The following is a 23247-nucleotide window of genomic DNA, read 5'->3' as shown; positions in this document are numbered from 1 at the left end:
ATGTCCTGCCAGGGGGTCTCATGGGCCAACCTCAGCAGCTCTTTCCTGTACTGCCTAGGAACCACAAACTGCCTTTCTCTCTCCTGGGCCCCTAGCATGCCTTTGGAAAGGGATTCCCAGTACAAGATATCATTTTCCCAATATACCCGATGCCCATCTGTGTCAACACCTGTATGTTCAGCACGTTGTCTCAGCCCTTCAAGGGAAGGGTCACTGCGCAGAGCTTCCCGGAAATGCTCATTTCCCTCCCCCCATCTTGTGGCATCAGGGAGCACATTTCCCCCAGGTGAACTAGCATCTCCACCTTCCTCTGCTGGGGCTTGCAAGTCACACAGCTTGCCCCTTGCATCATCATCCTCCCTTCCTTTTAAAGCTGCAGCCCTGGCATGCTGCTGACGCGTTACCACTGCCACCATTGGTATGCCTCCCTGGGGTTTACCTTCCCCGCCCCCCACCCCCCTCAGTTCCAGACATAACAATACAGGCATCATACACAGGGCTATCACTCCTTCCCTCCTCCTCCTTAGGCTCACAGGATTGGGACATATCACTCACTGCTGGTCCCTCATCCTTACATGTCACCAGGGGCACAACAACCCCTAGCCCATCTCCACTAGGTTTTGGCATTGGCAATTCATTGTCGCCACATTTTACAATACACCCCATTCCACTTTTGGAAAACATTACTGGTTCAGTCACAGGTAAACAATTATCAATCCCCTGCACCTCCTCCCAGTTACCACATTTCACAGTGTCTCCCAAAGTCTCGCACAGTACCTCAGAATGAACAGGGCTCTCTCCTAGCCCATCCGGTGTGCAGGTAGTGTCCTCTGGAGCATAATGACAGAGCATCCGACCCAAATCATTCCCCAGCAGAACATTAACAGGGATGTCCTCAGAGACCCCCACCTCCTGCAAACCTTTGCCTGTACCCCAATCCAGGGCACAGCAGGCCGCACACCTCCAATTTCTTTTAAAGCCTTGGTTCTTCCAGGGATGATGTCCTCTGTATCCACCACTTCAGGCCGCACCAAGGTAAAGGAGGCTCCAGAATCTTGCAAACCCACTGTCACCCGGTCACCCACAGTTACACTCTGCAGGTTATCCGCTCTTTTCTCCACCGCTCCGGACACCAGAAGAACGGCTGTGTGTCCTCCAGCTACTGGTGGAGAATTCTTTTTGTTGGGGCAAGTGGCACTCAGGTGCCCAATATTGTGGCATCTGTAACATCGGCGGGTGTCCCCCTGACCCAATGTGGCTCCTGTTGCTTTTGGGAATGATGGCAAGAATTTCCTGGCTGGCCTGGTGGTGCTTTGTGGTTGTGTGGCTCCCCTCCAGGCACTTGCTCCAGCTTGTGCAGATCCAACGCTTTGCTGCTGGCGCCCGGTTGTTGGCAAAGTCATCTCCTAGTTCTGGTGCTTCCATGGCTGTCTTGGGCTTGCGGTCCAAAATCCACTCTCTGACTTCAAAGCTCCGTGTTTGGAGAAACTGATCCAGGACCATCAAGTCCTCCAGGGCCTCATAGGTAGTGACTTATAGGCCCCCAGTCCATTGCCTGAATGCAGTCCTTAGCTGACCTGCATGTTCAGTGCAGCTTTCTGTGGCACTTTGTTGATAAGTCCGAAACTTTTTCCGATAAGTCTCTGGAGTCAGATTAAGACTTTTTAGCAGGGCAGATTTTATTGCCTCATAGTCCTGGTCACTTTCAGAAGGAAGCGAAGCAAACACATCCAGAGCTTTCCCTCGCAACGGTGGGGTTCGATATCGTCCCCACTGTTCCTTAGGTAGATGGAACTGCCGGCAAACCTTTTCAAATCCCCTCAGGAACACATCCAGATCACCATCTTTCTCCAACATGGGGAAATGTTCCAAGCGGGGTTTGTGGTCTCCTTGATCCGTGCGGATGAAGCATCCCCTCTCAGCCTCAGAACCTCCAGTTCATGCCTCCGCTGGGCCTCTCTCTCTGCGGCTTGTGCCTGGGCCTCTCTCTCTGCAGCCCGTGCCTGGGCATCTCTTTCTGCAGCCTGTGCCTGGGCCTCTCTCTCTGCAGCCCGTGCCTGGGCATCTCTCTCTGCGGCTCGTGCCTGGGCCTCTCTCTCTGCGACCCGTGCCTGGGCCTCTCTCTCTGCGGCCCGTGCCTGGGCCTCTCTCTCTGCGGCTCCTGCCTGGGCCTCTCTTTCTGCGGCTCGTGCTTTGGCCTCTCTTTCTGCGGCTCGTGCCTTGGCCTCTCTTTCTGCTGCCTCTCTCTCTGCGGCTTGTGCCTGGGCCTCTCTCTCTGCGGCCCGTGCCTGGGCCTCTCTCTCTGCGGCTCCTGCCTGGGCCTCTCTTTCTGCGGCTCGTGCTTTGGCCTCTCTTTCTGCGGCTCGTGCCTTGGCCTCTCTTTCTGCTGCCTCTCTCTCTGCGGCTTGTGCCTGGGCCTCTTTCTCTGCGGCTCGTGCCTGGGCCTCTCTCTGCAGCCTGTGCCTGGGCCTCTCTCTTTCTGCGGCTCCTGCCTGGGCCTCTCTTTCTGCGGCTCGTGCCTGGGCCTCTCTCTCTCTGCAGCCCGTGCCTGGGCCTCTCTTTCTGCGGCTCGTGCCTGGGCCTCTCTCTCTGCAGCCCGTGCCTGGGCCTCTCTCTCTGCAGTTTGGTACTGGAGAAGCAGTTAGAGTTTCATATTGGCATCCACATTCCCAAGGTGTTGTAAGGCAGTCCGCATATAAGAGTCCGCGGCCTATTGTGGAGTACTGTCCTGATGGGGAGTAATGTTGTATTCCCCAGGAGATATCAGTCCTTGGATGGCAGTTCCAGCTGTAGGACTTTGTCTCATGTCACTCAGCTCTTCTGCACGGGCATCATACTCCACAAGATCAGCAATAAGTTGTTCCTTGTTCTTTCCTGCAGTAGGGATGTCCTTTTCTTGGCACATTAGCTCCAGTGCAGGCTTGGACTGCTTGCGATATGCCTCCATATTTCCGAGATGAGACAGAGGAGGTAAAACAAGAGATGGGGAGGACAGAACTGTCTTGCACTCTTTTTGTATGTCTTTTAAACCAGTACTGAGCTCTGTCTTTGGAATTTACACACCAGAAGATGTCTGCAATTTCTTTTTAGTGCTAAGATTTCCTTACAGGTAAAATTCAGCAAGCACTAAAAATCTCTAAACATATCCCGACGCTGCCACCAGTTGTCACGATCACACCCTATCGGTCCAGCCAAGACGCTAGAGAGAGTGTGATGGTGCAAGGGTTAAAGCCGCCAGACCTCTGGGTATCCACTACTAGTCCCAGCAAGTCACCAAATTAACCCTTAGATAAACGTGTTTCACCCGAGCTGCCTTCAGAAAGGTGAGCTCATATATTTAGAGATCAAAGACCAGAGCTGATTAATGAAACATTTAATCTGATAAAAGGTATCACAGTGCTATGCATAAAAATTAACAAATGACATACAGGTACAAGAATATATATAAGAGTTTAGCAAGACAAGTTCAGAAAACAAAAGATGAAGTTCTTACAGCATGATGATATAGTAGTCCATGAGTGAGTGAGAGTCCAGCTGTTCTTAGGATAGTCTTGTCAGCTTGGGGCACAGCATTGAACACCCTGATTCTAGCATTGTTAAATATTATATATCTGCCTTTTTGGAGGGAGACTCCATTCCCCCCCTCCCCTCTGACCCCACCAGGGGGTCTTCTCTCTTCCTGGCCCCTTATCTGTTTGATTATATGATGGGACCAGAGTGCATGACTTCAAAAAGGCCTTTGACTTCAAAGGAGATGTAAACAAACAGCCAGACCCCCAATAAAATGCAATACACAAAAACACAGTCTGAATGACCTCTCACCCATGTCTTGGATAAGACATCACACAGTTATAATTATAATACACATATAGGATTTTAATATTCAGGCCTTGGGCCTGACACCTCCTATATACAGTCCCATGTAAATAACATCACTCCCCTCCAGTATACATTCCCATGTAAATAACATCCCTCCCCTCCTATATACAGTCCCATGTAAATAACATCACTCCCTCCTATATACAGTCCTATGTAAATAACATAACTCCCTCCAATATACAGTCCCATGTAAATAACATCACTCCCTCCAGTATACAGTCCCATGTAAATAACATCACTCCCTCCAATATACAGTCCCATGTAAATAACACCACTCCCTCCAATATACAGTCCCATGTAAATAACATCACTCCCCTCCTGTATACAGTCCCATGTAAATAACATCACTCCCCTCCAGTATACATTCCCATGTAAATAACATCCCTCCCCTCCTATATACAGTCCCATGTAAATAACATCACTCCCTCCTATATACAGTCCTATGTAAATAACATAACTCCCTCCAATATACAGTCCCATGTAAATAACATCACTCCCTCCAGTATACAGTCCCATGTAAATAACATCACTCCCTCCAATATACAGTCCCATGTAAATAACACCACTCCCTCCAATATACAGTCCCATGTAAATAACATCACTCCCCTCCTATATACAGTCCCATGTAAATAACATCACTCCCCTCCAGTATACAGTCCCATGTAAATAACATCACTCCCCCCCAGTACACAGTCCCATGTAAATAACATCACTCCCCTCCTATATACAGTCCCATGTAAATAACATCACTCCCTTCCTATATACAGTCCCATGTAAATAACATCACTCCCCTCCTATATACAGTCCCATGTAAATAACATCACTCCCTCCAGTATACAGTCCCATGTAAATAACATTACTCCCCTCCTATATACAGTCCCATGTAAATAACATCACTCCCCTCCTATATACAGTCCCATGTAAATAACATCACTCCCCCTCCAGTATACAGTCCCATGTAAATAACATCACTCCCCTCCTATATACAGTCCCATGTAAATAACATCACTCCCTCCAGTATACAGTCCCATGTAAATAACATCACTCCCTCCAGTATACAGTCCCATGTAAATAACATTACTCCCCTCCTATATACAGTCCCATGTAAATAACATCACTCCCTCCAGTATACAGTCCCATGTAAATAACATCACTCCCCTCCAGTATACAGTCCCATGTAAATAACATCACTCCCTCCAGTATACAGTCCCATGTAAATAACATCACTCCCTCCTATATACAGTCCCATGTAAATAACATCACTCCCTCCTATATACAGTCCCATGTAAATAACATCACTCCCTCCAGTATACAGTCCCATGTAAATAACATCACTCCCCTCCAGTATACAGTCCCATGTAAATAACATCACTCCCTCCTATATACAGTCCCATGTAAATAACATCACTCCCCTCCTATATACAGTCCCATGTAAATAACATCACTCCCCTCCTATATACAGTCCCATGTAAATAACATCACTCCCCTCCAGTATACAGTCCCATGTAAATAACATCACTCCCTCCTATATACAGTCCCATGTAAATAACATCACTCCCCTCCTATATACAGTCCCATGTAAATAACATCACTCCCCTCCTATATACAGTCCCATGTAAATAACATCACTCCCCTCCAGTATACAGTCCCATGTAAATAACATCACTCCCCTCCTATATACAGTCCCATGTAAATAACATCACTCCCCTCCTATATACAGTCCCATGTAAATAACATCACTCCCCTCCTATATACAGTCCCATGTAAATAACATTACTCCCCTCCTAAATACAGTCCCATGTAAATAACATCATTTCCGTCCTATATACAGTCCCATGTAAATAACATCACTCCCCTCCAGTATACAGTCCCATGTAAATAACATCACTCCCCTCCTAAATACAGTCCCATGTAAATAACATTACTCCCCTCCTATATACAGTCCCATGTAAATAACATCACTCCCTCCTATATACAGTCCCATGTAAATAACATCACTCCCCTCCAGTATACAGTCCCATGTAAATAACATCACTCCCCTCCAATATACAGTCCCATGTAAATAACATCACTCCCCTCCAGTATACAGTCCCATGTAAATAACATCACTCCCCTCCTATATACAGTCCCATGTAAATAACATCACTCCCCTCCAGTATACAGTCCCATGTAAATAACATCACTCCCTCCTATATACAGTCCCATGTAAATAACATCACTCCCCTCCTATATACAGTCCCATGTAAATAACATCACTCCCCTCCTATATACAGTCCCATGTAAATAACATCACTCCCCTCCTATATACAGTCCCATGTAAATAACATCACTCCCCTCCAGTATACAGTCCCATGTAAATAACATCACTCCCCTCCTGTATACAGTCCCATGTAAATAACATCACTCCCCTCCTGTATACAGTCCCATGTAAATAACATCCCTCCCCTCCTATATACAGTCCTATGTAAATAACATCACTCCCCTCCTATATACAGTCCCATGTAAATAACATCACTCCCCTCCTATATACGGTCCCATGTAAATAACATCACTCCCTCCTATATACAGTCCCATGTAAATAACACCACTCCCCTCCAGTATACAGTCCCATGTACATAACACCACTCCCCTCCTGTATACAGTCCCTTGTAAATAACATCACTCCCCTCCAGTATACAGTCCCATGTAAATAACATCACTCCCCTCCAGTATACGGTCCCATGTAAATAACATCACTCCCCTCCAGTATACAGTCCTATGTAAATAACATCACTCCCCTCCTATATACAGTCCCATGTAAATAACATCACTCCCCTCCTATATACAGTCCCATGTAAATAACATCACTCCCCTCCTATATACAGTCCCATGTAAATAACATCCCTCCCCTCCTATATACAGTCCTATGTAAATAACATCACTCCCCTCATATATACAGTCCCATGTAAATAACATCACTCCCCTCCTATATACAGTCCCATGTAAATAACATCACTCCCTCCTATATACGGTCCCATGTAAATAACACCACTCCCCTCCAGTATACAGTCCCATGTAAATAACATTACTCCCCTCCTAAATACAGTCCCATGTAAATAACATCACTCCCCTCCTATATACAGTCCCATGTAAATAACATCACTCCCCTCCAGTATACAGTCCCATGTAAATAACATTACTCCCCTCCTAAATACAGTCCCATGTAAATAACATCACTCCCCTCCTATATACAGTCCCATGTAAATAACATCACTCCCTCCTATATACAGTCCCATGTAAATAACATCACTCCCCTCCAGTATACAGTCCCATGTAAATAACATCACTCCCCTCCAATATACAGTCCCATGTAAATAACATCACTCCCCTCCTATATACAGTCCCATGTAAATAACATCACTCCCCTCCTATATACAGTCCCATGTAAATAACATCACTCCCCTCCTATATACAGTCCCATGTAAATAACATCACTCCCCTCCAGTATACAGTCCCATGTAAATAACATCACTCCCCTCCTATATACAGTCCCATGTAAATAACATCACTCCCCTCCTATATACAGTCCCATGTAAATAACATCACTCCCCTCCTATATACAGTCCCATGTAAATAACATCACTCCCCTCCAGTATACAGTCCCATGTAAATAACATCACTCCCCTCCAGTATACAGTCCCATGTAAATAACATCACTCCCCTCCTATATACAGTCCCATGTAAATAACATCCCTCCCCTCCTATATACAGTCCCATGTAAATAACATCCCTCCCCTCCTATATACAGTCCTATGTAAATAACATCACTCCCCTCCTATATACAGTCCCATGTAAATAACATCACTCCCCTCCTATATACGGTCCCATGTAAATAACATCACTCCCTCCTATATACAGTCCCATGTAAATAACATCACTCCCCTCCTATATACAGTCCCATGTAAATAACATCCCTCCCCTCCTATATACAGTCCTATGTAAATAACATCACTCCCCTCCTATATACAGTCCCATGTAAATAACATCACTCCCCTCCTATATACGGTCCCATGTAAATAACATCACTCCCTCCTATATACAGTCCCATGTAAATAACACCACTCCCCTCCAGTATACAGTCCCATGTAAATAACACCACTCCCCTCCAGTATACGGTCCCATGTAAATAACATCACTCCCTCCTATATACGGTCCCATGTAAATAACATTACTCCCCTCCTAAATACAGTCCCATGTAAATAACATCACTCCCCTCCTATATACAGTCCCATGTAAATAACATCACTCCCCTCCTATATACAGTCCCATGTAAATAACATCACTCCCTCCTATATACAGTCCCATGTAAATAACATCACTCCCCTCCTATATACAGTCCCATGTAAATAACATCACTCCCCTCCTATATACAGTCCCATGTAAATAACATCACTCCCCTCCTGTATACAGTCCCATGTAAATAACATCACTCCCCTCCTATATACAGTCCCATGTAAATAACATCACTCCCCTCCAGTATACAGTCCCATGTAAATAACATCACTCCCTCCAGTATACAGTCCCATGTAAATAACATCACTCCCCTCCAGTATACAGTCCCATGTAAATAACATCACTGCCCTCCTATATACAGTCCCATGTAAATAACATCACTCCCCTCCAGTATACAGTCCCATGTAAATAACATCACTCCCCTCCTATATACAGTCCCATGTAAATAACATCACTCCCCTCCTATATACAGTCCCATGTAAATAACATCACTCCCCTCCTATATACAGTCCCATGTAAATAACATCACTCCCTCCTATATACAGTCCCATGTAAATAACATCACTCCCCTCCTTTATACAGTCCCATGTAAATAACATCACTCCCTCCTATATACAGTCCCATGTAAATAACATCACTCCCCTTCTATATACAGTCCCATGTAAATAACATCACTCCCCTTCTATATACAGTCCCATGTAAATAACATCACTCCCCTCCTATATACAGTCCCATGTAAATAACATCACTCCCCTCTTATATACAGTCCCATGTAAATAACATCACTCCCCTCCTATATACAGTCCCATGTAAATAACATCACTCCCTCCAGTATACAGTCCCATGTAAATAACATCACTCCCTCCAGTATACAGTCCCATGTAAATAACATCACTCCCCTCCTATATACAGTCCCATGTAAATAACATCACTCCCCTCTTATATACAGTCCCATGTAAATAACATCACTCCCCTCCTATATACAGTCCCATGTAAATAACATCACTCCCTCCAGTATACAGTCCCATGTAAATAACATCACTCCCTCCAGTATACAGTCCCATGTAAATAACATCACTCCCTCCTGTATACAGTCCCATGTAAATAACATCACTCCCTCCAGTATACAGTCCCATGTAAATAACATCACTCCCTCCAGTATACAGTCCCATGTAAATAACATCACTCCCTCCAGTATACAGTCCCATGTAAATAACATCACTCCCTCCTGTATACAGTCCCATGTAAATAACATCACTCCCTCCAGTATACAGTCCCATGTAAATAACATCACTCCCTCCTATATACAGTCCCATGTAAATAACATCACTCCCCTCCTGTATACAGTCCCATGTAAATAACATCACTCCCCTCCTATATACAGTCCCATGTAAATAACATCACTCCCCTCCTATATACAGTCCCATGTAAATAACATCACTCCCTCCTATATACAGTCCCATGTAAATAACATCACTCCCCTCCTATATACAGTCCCATGTAAATAACATCACTCCCTCCTATATACAGTCCCATGTAAATAACATCACTCCCCTCCAGTATACAGTCCCATGTAAATAACATCACTCCCCTCCTATATACAGTCCCATGTAAATAACATCACTCCCCTCCAGTATACAGTCCCATGTAAATAACATCACTCCCCTCCAGTATACAGTCCCATGTAAATAACATCACTCCCCTCCAGTATACAGTCCCATGTAAATAACATCACTCCCCTCCTATATACAGTCCCATGTAAATAACATCACTCCCCTCCAGTATACAGTCCCATGTAAATAACATCATTCCCCTCCTATATACAGTCCCATGTAAATAACATCACTAGCCTCCTGTATACAGTCCCATGTAAATAACATCACTCCCCTCCTATATACAGTCCCATGTAAATAACATCACTCCCTCCAGTATACAGTCCCATGTAAATAACATCACTCCCCTCCAGTATACAGTCCCATGTAAATAACATCACTCCCCTCCTATATACAGTCCCATGTAAATAACATCACTCCCCTCCAGTATACAGTCCCATGTAAATAACATCACTCCCCTCCTATCTACAGTCCCATGTAAATAACATCACTAGCCTCCTGTATACAGTCCCATGTAAATAACATCACTCCCCTCCTATATACAGTCCCATGTAAATAACATCACTCCCCTCCAGTATACAGTCCCATGTAAATAACATCACTCCCCTCCTATCTACAGTCCCATGTAAATAACATCACTAGCCTCCTGTATACAGTCCCATGTAAATAACATCACTCCCCTCCTCCCCACAACAGCAGCCGCTCACATTCTACACCAGTGGTCTCCAACCTGCCTACCTCCAGATGTTGCACAACTACAACTCCCAGCATGCCCGGACAGCCAACGGCTGTCCGGGCATGCTGGGAGTTGTAGTTTTGCAACATCTGGAGGTCCGCAGGTTGGAGACCACTGTTCTACACAGTACGTTTCTTTGCATTTAGCCAGAGCTCCGCCCGTTCTACCAGTCACATGACTTGAGAATGTCACATGACCTCCTGACGTCACGAAGGTCCTTACGGAGCGAGGACAGTATTTATCCTTTCCTGGATTGTGCGGTGGTGCGGGACCTGGGGTCAGACGCTGGAGGTAAGTGACCGCAGGCAAATCTGTAAGTTATTCTTTATCTAGGTGTCGGTTTCACTGGTTTTGGCTAAAAATACTGATCAAAATACATAAATCTAAAAGAAGACGGCACCACCCACAATAATACACTACGGGGCATAGAAACCAAAAAAGAAAAAGCTCGTAACTATATAAAGATGCAAATCCACCTATTAATGTCATAAAAAACAGACAAAAAACAAGTATACAAACAATAAAAATCATTTGTGATCGGGGCTCCATACGTGTACTAGTGACAGGAAAGATTGCCTACATACCTATACAAGATCTTACCCTAGCATAGCGGTCTGAGTTGTGCCATAACCGCGCAATGAGGGCCTATAGAGGGCAAAAAGCAACCATGCTAGGATGAATACAATTCCTGAAATAAAACATCCTACATCCAGCATCAATCTTCACATACCCGAAGTAGACTATACCTAGTGTGCTGAAAGAGTAGCCCTGACCAACTAGTGACTACTAGAGGTGGTAACCATACCTTTGAAACCGTGGTGGTAACGTCCATCTGTAAAGAATCAACCTGAGAATAACCTTCCCTGCCAACTATACTAACTGAACTATACCTATCACCATCCCTACTTGGGACATTACTTCAAATGGACACGGAAAGGCTAACTTCATGGCAGGTCTGACAAGCACCAATCCCCTGCTATTTAAGAGGCAAAAACTAAACTGACAGGTAAATGACAAGAAATACCTATCTACCTGATAGACCGTGTGGGTCATGTCGCATGACAAGGTTCACGAAGGCACCTTACCTGATTGAGACTGTAACAGACATACCTAACTAGCCACTGTACTGACCCAACTGGACTTGGAAGTGATGACCCATTGCAGATGACAGCTCCCTGCGAGAGCAACGTATCTGTAGACGTGACCAGTGTTTAGATGAACCATCATGTCTGTAGACCTGACAGGTCTTTGTGACACCGTCGTGCCTGAACCCGTCACAGGTCCCCGCGGAACCATCGAGCCTGTAGACATGACAGGTCTTTGTGAAATCATTGTGCCTGTAAACGTCACAGGTCTTTGTAAACCCCTTTTTTTTTTTTTTTCAAATACGTAAGTGTGAAATGCCATATTGAGATTGTATACTATCTGAAACGTGTCAGATTACCTACATAACCATGTCAAATCAATTGCTCTGAAATGAGACAGCAGCAACCATGATTCAATCCCCGATCCTAAAGAAATGAGTCATGAAACTGTGTATTAAATGCAGAATATATCTGCAACTAAATGCTGGCCCTCCTTAAAAGAGAACGTGCAATTATGCCAGATAGTTGAATCTGTGTACTATAACGAAATTATAACGTCATCGAGAAATACAACAGACGAGGTTGTATCTGACCTGAAAACGTGTCAGGTCATAACAAATATAACACACGACAAAATTGCTCTGAAAACGAGTCAGTAGCAACTGGCATTACCCCTTTTAACCTGAAGAGGAGTCAGGCAACAGGGTAACATCATGAGTATTCATGACAAGATACCTGTATGAAGCTGGCGTGTTGTTCTGAAGGCGTGTCAGTAACAAAAATGACCAATTGTGTCCAATACCCTAAGCAAAGGATCTACCTCCCCTGTGTGCACCACATGAAACATGTTAACCGTATGTGCGGCATAACCTGCTAACAGTATACCCAACTACAAGTCGCTACTCAATATGTTATTGCTCTGAGACATGTCTAACAATAACCTATGTGGTGCATCCCCCCCTGCAGACGTAGGAGGTTTAAGAATATGTGCTCGATATATCTGCAATGAATGTAAGCACCATATGAATACTGTAATCGTGTCTTGTAAATATATGTACAGCCAGAGGTGCAACTGCTATTCAACACTAGGAACGAATGCACATAACCTACCCGCATACAACTATGGTAGTATGCAACAAATGCTGTGTACTGGTGCATGTATCATACACAAGCTGGGAGCGTAAGTACCGTGAAAACGTAAGGAACGTTATGAATATATGCTCTAACATCATTATGAGTACAGCATACATGCCTAGAAAATAAAGTGTAAACATATCTAAAAAGATAGACAACGTGCAACTATACCGGATAGTTGAATATGTCTACTATAAGTAACTGATAACGTGGTCATGAAATACCACGGAGGAGGCTGTATCTGTCCTGAGAACGTCTCAGGTCATGACAATAAACCACAATGTAATTGCTCTGAAAATTCGTCGGTAGCAACCGACATTAACTCCTTAAGCTGAAGGAGTCAGGCAAATAGGGCAACATCCTAACAAAGCTGTATAAGCTTTCCGTATACACACTATGCACGAATATGCAGTATGAAAGCCATGAGCATGAGTACAGTAAAGCTACGGGAGCATATGTGTAGTGTCGACTCTAAGGATGGAAATGCTGAAAAACTATTACCCATGTGCAGTACAACAAAATAAAGCTATGAACATAACCAGACTATGAGCGTAACGGGCAACTATGCCAGAGAGTTGAATCTGTGTACTATAATGAAATAACATAATCGAGAAATACAACAGACGAGGTTGTATCTGACCTGAAAACGTGTCAGGTCATAACAAATACACCAACGACAAAATTGCTCTGAATACGAGTCAGTAGCAACCGACATTACCCCTTAACCTGAAGAGGAGTCAGGCAACAGGTTAACATTGTGACTATTCCTGAAATTGGTTGCTCTGAATGTGAGTCAGTAACAACCGCGATTCAACCCCTGAAGGAACGAGTCAGGTGACCGGGTATTGAACAGCCGATTAGTGCCACTAAAATGATGACCACCCTTGAACGAGTACCTGTGCCGGATAGTTGAATATGTGTACTATAACTGATAACGTAGTCGTGAAATACAACAGAGGAGGTTGTATCTGACCTGAGAACTTGTCAGGTCATGACAATAAACAACAATGCGATTGCTCTGAACAAGTCAGTAGCAACCGACATTGACCCCTTAACCTGAAGAGGAGTCAGGCAATAGGGCTACATCCTGACAAACCTGAGTGAACTTTCCGTATAAAAGACTATGCACGAATACACAGAATGAATGCTATAAACATACGTACAGTAAAAGCTACGGGAGCATGGATGAACATGCAGAATAAATACCATTACCCATGTACAGTAAACACTATGGATGTTAGTGCAGATAACATAACAGAATGAATGCTACATGTACGCAGAATAAGTACTACAACGTGTCAGCATAATAATTACTACCACCGTATGTACAGAATGAATGCTACGAATGTCCGCGTAGTGTATTGCTACAATTCTATGTGCAATATACATGACGTGAACATGTCTGTGGTATGAATACAACGAGCGTGTATGTGGTATAAATGCTATGAGCGTATAGTGATATGATACTATGAGCAGTATAATGCTATGAGTATACTTGCGGTATCAATGCTAAGAGCGTATGTGCCTGATGTAGGCCATGTGTATGTGCAGTATAAACGCTACATGTACATGTGCAGTATAAGCGTCGAGCATATGTGCTACGAATTAATATGTGGTATGACGCTATGAGGTATGAGTACTATGAGCAGTATAATGCTGTGAACATGCTATGAGCGCGTGGCCACAACTGCACGAAACAGCATGTCACTATGTGTGAGAACCATAGGAAACCTGCGTGTATGAATGCGGTGAACATGTGAACAACAAAACCATGACTGTGTAACCAATATAACTGCCATGAGTGTATGAACCCTGCATGTATGAATGCGGTGAACGTGTGAACAACAAAACAATGACCGTGTAACCAATATAACTGCCATGAGCGTATGAACCCTGCGTGTATGAATGCGATGAACGTGTGAACAACTAAACCATAGCCGTGTGACCGATGTAACTGCCATGAGCGTATGAAACCTGCGTGTATGAATGCGGTGAACGCGTGAACAACAAAACCATGACCGTGTAACCCATATAACTGCCATGAGCGTATAAAACCTGCGTGTATGAATGCGGTGAACGCGTGAACAACAAAACCATGATGGTGCAACCAATACAACCGCCATGAGCGTATGAACCGTATGAACCCTGCGGTGAAAATGTGAACAACTTAAGAACCGTGAGAGTGTGACCACTATAACTGAGTGTATGAACCGTATAATTGCTATAGGCAGTATACTGCCGTAACCAGTATGAAATACCATTAACATATGAACCGAATGCTACTTTGAGCGTATGAACCAGTGATAATTACGAGGTGTTTGATTGCCATGAACGTAACATAGTAGAAAGAACGTAAGACCGTGAACATGCCAAGAATATGTGAACAGCATAAATGCCAAGTTTGTGGACCGTGTAAAACACCAGTGAGTGAGAGAATAACCATGAGGTGAACAGCATAAACAAGTTTGCCCAGTATAAATGCTGTGAATGTATCGTCAGTGAGTATATGTACCGTATATAATGATATTAGCACATGAAACTGTATACATACTAAGCGCGTACGAGCAGTGTGCCATAAGAGTATGAATTAACCATGAGAGTACGGACAATAAGAAACTCATGGAGTTATCAAACCGTGAAGATGCTCTACTCGTGTGCACCTTGTACCAGTAATGCGTGTATGCCCATAATAAACCAAGCGTATGAACCGTATGGACACCATGATCGTGCAAATAACACTGTGTATACTATGATTTATTTGGATGTAGCCTATGTTATATCTCTACAGAGCATTGCACCCTACTATATACTATATTGAAACAAGACAGTCTACAGAGCACTGTATCACCACACACAGCATATGCTACCCTGCAACGTGATCCTCTGCAGAGTATTGCACCACACCAAACAGTAAATGCCACCCTGTGTTGCAACGAGACCCTTCGCAGAGCACTGCACCACACTGGACATGCTAACTGTAACGACCCTCTGCAGAGCATTGCACTATGCCCTATATAATATGTTGTATTGAAACCATCCCATCTGCAGAGCATTGCACTAACTGTATAAAGTTTGTTTATAATGAGACCATCTGCAGAGTATAGCACTATACTGTATATAGTATATATTATATTGTAACAAGACCATCTGCAGAGCATAGCACCACAGCTGTATATCATGAATACTATATTGTAATGAGACCATCTGCAGAGCATTGCACCTTAACTGTATATCATGTATACTATATTGTAACGAGACCATCTGCAGAGCACTGCACTATACCGTTATACAGTACATGTTATATTGTAACGAGACCCTTTGCAGAGCATTACACTGTACCATATACTGCAAGGGCACCGTATACCCCGCAGAGCACCGCACCACACAGCAAAAGTTATATTGAAACAACTCTTTGCAGAGCATTGCACCACACTGTATACAGCAAACTTTATATTGAAACAACCCTCCGCAGAGCATTACACTATACTTTAGATTAACGATAGCAGACAAGCTGACAGGACCGCATAACGAGGACTGGGCAGCTGCCGCAACCTGTCCCAAGGGCATAGACAATTGTAGTTGTGTGGGTGGCGGGCGGTCCACATGTCGCCATGAGGCAGCTAGCGGGCTGCGCGAAATGCTGAGGCCGCACCACCCCCAGCAACGATTTAACTCACCTGCTTGCCGCTCCTGGACTCCACTACCGCTGCGGGCAGAGCCAGCCAGAACCATACCTGCCCAATATTACCTTATAATCAGAGTGAGACAGCATCCCCAGATAAGACAGCCAGCGGAGCTGCCAGGAATGCCGCGCCTGCACCCCCCAGACTCATGATCAGCGAGGCCTCCGCACCGTGAGCAGCAGCTCTGAAGATTTTTGTGGGAGATTCAAACACCAGACTGCCACAGGAAGCAGAGATTCCACAAACGACACGAGCTCCGCCCCTGTAGGAGAGGGGGAAGTTATATACACACGCCCCCACCTGTTCCCAATAAGCCCCACCTGGAAGTGCAGGGAGCGATAATTACTTCCGCCCCTCGCACAAATACAGCCCATCATGCTTTATACTTAACATACAGCTGACCAGAGGGGAGGAATATAATCCTGCTACGACCGCCCCGTAACCACAAGGGTATAAGAAGTCCTGACACAATGTAATAGTAACCACACACTGCTCAAAAACATAAAGGGAACACTAAGACAACACGTCCTAGATCTGAATGAATGAACTAATCGTATGAAATCCTTTCCTCTTTACATAGCTGAATGTGACAACAAAATCACCAAAAATTATCAATGGAAATCAAATGTATGAACCCCTGGAGGTCTGGATATGGAGTCACCCTCAAAATCACAGTGGAAAACCCCACTACAGGCTGATCCAACTTTATGTAATGTCCTTAATACAAGTCCCAATGAGGCTCAGTAGTGTGTGTGGCCTCCACGTGCCCGTATGACCTCCCTACAAGGCCTGGGCATGATCCTGATGAGGTGGAGGATGGTCTCCTGAGGGATGTCCTCCCAGACCTGGACTAAAGCATCCGCCAACTCCTGGACAGTCTGTGGTGGATGGAGCGAGACATCCCAGATGTGCTCAATCGGATTCAGGGGAACGGGCGGCCAGTCCATAGCATCAATGCCTTCCTCTTGTAGGAACTGCTGACACATTCCAGCCACATGAGGTCTAGCATTGTCTTGTATTAGGAGGAACCCAACCGCACCAGCATATGGTCTCACAAGGGGTCTGAGGATCTCATCTTGGTACCTAATGGCAGTCAGGCTACCTCTGGCAAACACATGGGCTGAGGGCTGTGCGGACCCCCAAAGAAATGCCACCCCACACCATTACTGACCCACCGCCAAACCGGTCATGCTGGAGGATGTTGCAGGCAACAGAACGTTCTCCACAGCGTCTCCAGACTCTGTCACGTCTGTCACATGTGCTCAGTGTGAACCTGCTTTCATCTGTGAAGAGTACAGGGCGCCAGTGGTGAATTTGCCAATCTTGGTGTTCTCTGGCAAATGCCAAATGTCCTGCACGGTGTTGGGCTGTAAGCACAACCCCCACCTGTGGACGTCGGGCCCTCATACCGCCCTCATGGAGTCTGTTTCTGACCGTTTGAGTGGACACATGCACATTTGTGGCCTGCTGGAGGTCATTTTGCAGGGCTCTTGCAGTGCTCCTCCTGCTCCTCTGTGTATAAAGGCGGAGGTAGCGGTCCTGCTGCTGGGTTATTGGCCTCCTACGGCCTCCTCCACGTCTCCTGATGTACTGGCCTGTCTCCTGGTAGCGCCTCCATGCTCTGGACACTACGCTGACAGACACAGCAAACCTTCTTGCCACAGCTCGCATTGTTGTGCCATCCTGGATGAACTGCACTACCTGAGCCACTTGTGTGGGTTGTAGACTCCGTCTCATGCTACCACTAGAGTGAAAGCACCGCCAGCGTTCAAAAGTGACCAAAACATCAGCCAGGAAGCATAGGAACTGAGAAGTGGTCTGTGGTCACCACCTGCAGAACCACTCCTTTATTTATCGTGTCTTGGTAATTGCCTATAATTTCCACCTGTTGTCTGTTCCATGTGAAATTGATTGTCAATCAGTGTTCTTCCTGAGTGGACAGTGGGATCTCACACAAGTGTCAGTGACTTGGAGTTACATTGTGTTGTTTATGTTCCCTTTAGTTTTTGAGCAGTGTATATACATTGTGTTGTTTATGTTCCCTTTATGTTTTTGAGCAGTGTATATACATTGTGTTGTTTGTGTTCCCTTTATGTTTTTGAGCAGTGTATATACATTTTGTTGTTTATGTTCCCTTTATGTTTTTGAGCGGTGTATATACATTGTGTTGTTTATGTTCCCTTTATGTTTTTGAGCAGTGTATATACATTGTGTTGTTTGTGTTCCCTTTATGTTTTTGAGCAGTGTATATACATTGTGTTGTTTATGTTCCCTTTATGTTTTTGAGCAGTGTATATACATTGTGTTGTTTATGTTCCCTTTATGTTTTTGAGCAGTGTATATACATTGTGTTGTTTATGTTCCCTTTATGTTTTTGAGCAGTGTATATACATTGTGTTGTTTGTGTTCCCTTTATGTTTTTGAGCAGTGTATATACATTGTGTTGTTTATGTTCCCTTTATGTTTTTGAGCAGTGTATATACATTGTGTTGTTTATGTTCCCTTTATGTTTTTGAGCAGTGTATATACATTGTGTTGTTTATGATCCCTTTATGTTTTTGAGCAGTGTATATACATTGTGTTGTTTATGTTCCCTTTATGTTTTTGAGCAGTGTATATACATTGTGTTGTTTGTGTTCCCTTTATGTTTTTGAGCAGTGTATATTCATTCTGTTGTTTGTGTTCCCATTATGTTTTTGAGCAGTGTATATACATTGTGTTGTTTATGTTCCCTTTATGTTTTTTAGCAGTGTATATACATTGTGTTGTTTATGTTCCCTTTATGTTTTTGAGCAGTGTATATACATTGTGTTGTTTATGTTCCCTTTATGTTTTTGAGCAGTGTATATACATTGTGGTGTTTATGTTCCCTTTATGTTTTTGAGTAGTGTATATACATTGTGTTGTTTATGTTCCCTTTATGTTTTTGAGCAGTGTATATACATTGTGGTGTTTATGTTCCCTTTATGTTTTTGAGCAGTGTATATACATTGTATTGTTTATGTTCCCTTTATGTTTTTGAGCAGTGTATATACATTGTGGTGTTTATGTTCCCTTTATGTTTTTGAGCAGTGTATATACATTGTGGTGTTTATGTTCCCTTTATGTGTTTGAGCAGTGTATATACATTGTGTTGTTTGTGTTCCCTTTATGTGTTTGAGCAGTGTATATACATTGTGTTGTTTATGTTCCCTTTATGTTTTTGAGCAGTGTATATACATTGTGTTGTTTATGTTCCCTTTATGTTTTTGAGCAGTGTATATACATTGTGTTGTTTGTGTTCCCTTTATGTGTTTGAGCAGTGTATATACATTGTGTTGTTTATGTTCCCTTTATGTTTTTTAGCAGTGTATATACATTGTATTGTTTGTGTTCCTTTTATGTTTTTGAGCAGTGTATATACATTGTGTTGTTTATGTTCCCTTTATGTTTTTGAGCGGTGTATATACATTGTGTTGTTTATGTTCCTTTATGTTTTTGAGCAGTGTATATACATTGTGGTGTTTATGTTCCCTTTATGTTTTTGAGCAGTGTATATACATTGTGTTGTTTATGTTCCCTTTATGTTATTGAGCAGTGTATATACATTGTGTTGTTTATGTTCCCTTTATGTTTTTGAGCAGTGTATATACATTGTGTTGTTTATGTTCCCTTTATGTTTTTGAGCAGTGTATATACATTGTGTTGTTTATGTTCCCTTTATGTTTTTGAGCAGTGTATATACATTGTGTTGTTTATGTTCCCTTTATGTTTTTGAGCAGTGTATATACATTGTGTTGTTTGTGTTCCCTTTATGTTTTTGAGCAGTGTATATACATTGTTTTGTTTGTGTTCCCTTTATGTTTTTGAGCAGTGTATATACATTGTGGTGTTTATGTTGCCTTTATGTTTTTGAGCAGTGTATATACATTGTGTTGTTTATGTTCCCTTTATGTTATTGAGCAGTGTATATACATTGTGTTGTTTATGTTCCCTTTATGTTTTTGAGCAGTGTATATACATTGTGTTGTTTATGTTCCCTTTATATATATTTGAGCAGTGTATATACATTGTGTTGTTTGTGTTCCCTTTATGTTTTTGAGCAGTGTATATACATTGTGTTGTTTATGTTCCCTTTATGTTTTTGAGCAGTGTATATACATTGTGTTGTTTATGATCCCTTTATGTTTTTGAGCAGTGTATATACATTGTGTTGTTTATGTTCCCTTTATGTTTTTTAGCAGTGTATATACATTGTGTTGCTTATGTTCCCTTTATGTTTTTGAGCAGTGTATATACATTGTGTTGTTTATGTTCCCTTTATGTTTTTGAGCAGTGTATATACATTGTGGTGTTTATGTTCCCTTTATGTTTTTGAGTAGTGTATATACATTGTGTTGTTTATGTTCCCTTTATGTTTTTGAGCAGTGTATATACATTGTGGTGTTTATGTTCCCTTTATGTTTTTGAGCAGTGTATATACATTGTATTGTTTATGTTCCCTTTATGTTTTTGAGCAGTGTATATACATTGTGGTGTTTATGTTCCCTTTATGTGTTTGAGCAGTGTATATACATTGTGTTGTTTGTGTTCCCTTTATGTGTTTGAGCAGTGTATATACATTGTGTTGTTTATGTTCCCTTTATGTTTTTTAGCAGTGTATATACATTGTATTGTTTGTGTTCCTTTTATGTTTTTGAGCCGTGTATATACATTGTGTTGTTTATGTTCCCTTTATGTTTTTGAGCAGTGTATATACATTGTGTTGTTTATGTTCCTTTTATGTTTTTGAGCAGTGTATATACATTGTGTTGTTTATGTTCCCTTTATGTTTTTGAGCAGTGTATATACATTGTGTTGTTTATGTTCCCTTTATGTTTTTGAGCAGTGTATATACATTGTGTTGTTTATGTTCCCTTTATGTTTTTGAGCAGTGTATATACATTGTGGTGTTTATGTTCCCTTTATGTTTTTGAGTAGTGTATATACATTGTGTTGTTTATGTTCCCTTTATGTTTTTGAGCAGTGTATATACATTGTGGTGTTTATGTTCCCTTTATGTTTTTGAGCAGTGTATATACATTGTATTGTTTATGTTCCCTTTATGTTTTTGAGCAGTGTATATACATTGTGGTGTTTATGTTCCCTTTATGTTTTTGAGCAGTGTATATACATTGTGGTGTTTATGTTCCCTTTATGTGTTTGAGCAGTGTATATACATTGTGTTGTTTGTGTTCCCTTTATGTGTTTGAGCAGTGTATATACATTGTGTTGTTTATGTTCCCTTTATGTTTTTGAGCAGTGTATATACATTGTGTTGTTTATGTTCCCTTTATGTTTTTGAGCAGTGTATATACATTGTGTTGTTTATGTTCCCTTTATTCTTTTGAGCAGTGTATATACATTGTGTTGTTTATGTTCCCTTTATGTTTTTGAGCAGTGTATATACATTGTGTTGTTTGTGTTCCCTTTATGTTTTTGAGCAGTGTATATACATTGTGTTGTTTGTGTTCCCTTTATGTGTTTGAGCAGTGTATATACATTGTGTTGTTTATGTTCCCTTTATGTTTTTTAGCAGTGTATATACATTGTATTGTTTGTGTTCCTTTTATGTTTTTGAGCAGTGTATATACATTGTGTTGTTTATGTTCCCTTTATGTTTTTGAGCAGTGTATATACATTGTGTTGTTTATGTTCCCTTTATGTTTTTGAGCAGTGTATATACATTGTGTTGTTTATGTTCCCTTTATGTTTTTGAGCAGTGTATATACATTGTGTTGTTTATGTTCCCTTTATGTTTTTGAGCGGTGTATATACATTGTGTTGTTTATGTTCCTTTTATGTTTTTGAGCAGTGTATATACATTGTGTTGTTTATGTTCCCTTTATGTTATTGAGCAGTGTATATACATTGTGTTGTTTATGTTCCCTTTATGTTTTTGAGCAGTGTATATACATTGTGTTGTTTGTGTTCCCTTTATGTTTTTGAGCAGTGTATATACATTGTATTGTTTGTGTTCCCTTTATGTTTTTGAGCAGTGTATATACATTGTGGTGTTTATGTTGCCTTTATGTTTTTGAGCAGTGTATATACATTGTGTTGTTTATGTTCCCTTTATGTTATTGAGCAGTGTATATACATTGTGTTGTTTATGTTCCCTTTATGTTTTTGAGCAGTGTATATACATTGTGTTGTTTATGTTCCCTTTATATATATTTGAGCAGTGTATATACATTGTGTTGTTTGTGTTCCCTTTATGTTTTTGAGCAGTGTATATACATTGTGTTGTTTATGTTCCCTTTATGTTTTTGAGCAGTGTATATACATTGTGTTGTTTATGATCCCTTTATGTTTTTGAGCAGTGTATATACATTGTGTTGTTTATGTTCCCTTTATGTTTTTTAGCAGTGTATATACATTGTGTTGCTTATGTTCCCTTTATGTTTTTGAGCAGTGTATATACATTGTGTTGTTTATGTTCCCTTTATGTTTTTGAGCAGTGTATATACATTGTGGTGTTTATGTTCCCTTTATGTTTTTGAGTAGTGTATATACATTGTGTTGTTTATGTTCCCTTTATGTTTTTGAGCAGTGTATATACATTGTGGTGTTTATGTTCCCTTTATGTTTTTGAGCAGTGTATATACATTGTATTGTTTATGTTCCCTTTATGTTTTTGAGCAGTGTATATACATTGTGGTGTTTATGTTCCCTTTATGTGTTTGAGCAGTGTATATACATTGTGTTGTTTGTGTTCCCTTTATGTGTTTGAGCAGTGTATATACATTGTGTTGTTTATGTTCCCTTTATGTTTTTGAGCAGTGTATATACATTGTGTTGTTTATGTTCCCTTTATGTTTTTGAGC

General features: G+C 42.1%; 1 protein-coding gene across 1 annotated transcript in view; it reads left to right on the top strand.

Moving 5' to 3' along the window:
* The window catches only part of LOC130355582 (zinc finger protein 420-like), a 94177-nt gene that overhangs the window by 43821 nt on the left and 27109 nt on the right, over positions 1-23247 (top strand). Inside the window, exon 9 of the mRNA XM_056555895.1 lies at positions 10709-10791. Within this exon, the coding sequence (XP_056411870.1) occupies positions 10709-10791 (83 nt within the window). The remainder of the gene's footprint in view (positions 1-10708; positions 10792-23247) is intronic.

Source organism: Hyla sarda, chromosome 2 (genome assembly GCF_029499605.1).
Source record: "Hyla sarda isolate aHylSar1 chromosome 2, aHylSar1.hap1, whole genome shotgun sequence".
Lineage (NCBI taxonomy): Eukaryota > Metazoa > Chordata > Amphibia > Anura > Hylidae > Hyla > Hyla sarda.
The sequence above is the reverse complement of the archived record's forward strand: the minus strand, read 5'-3'. Positions and strand labels throughout refer to the sequence as shown.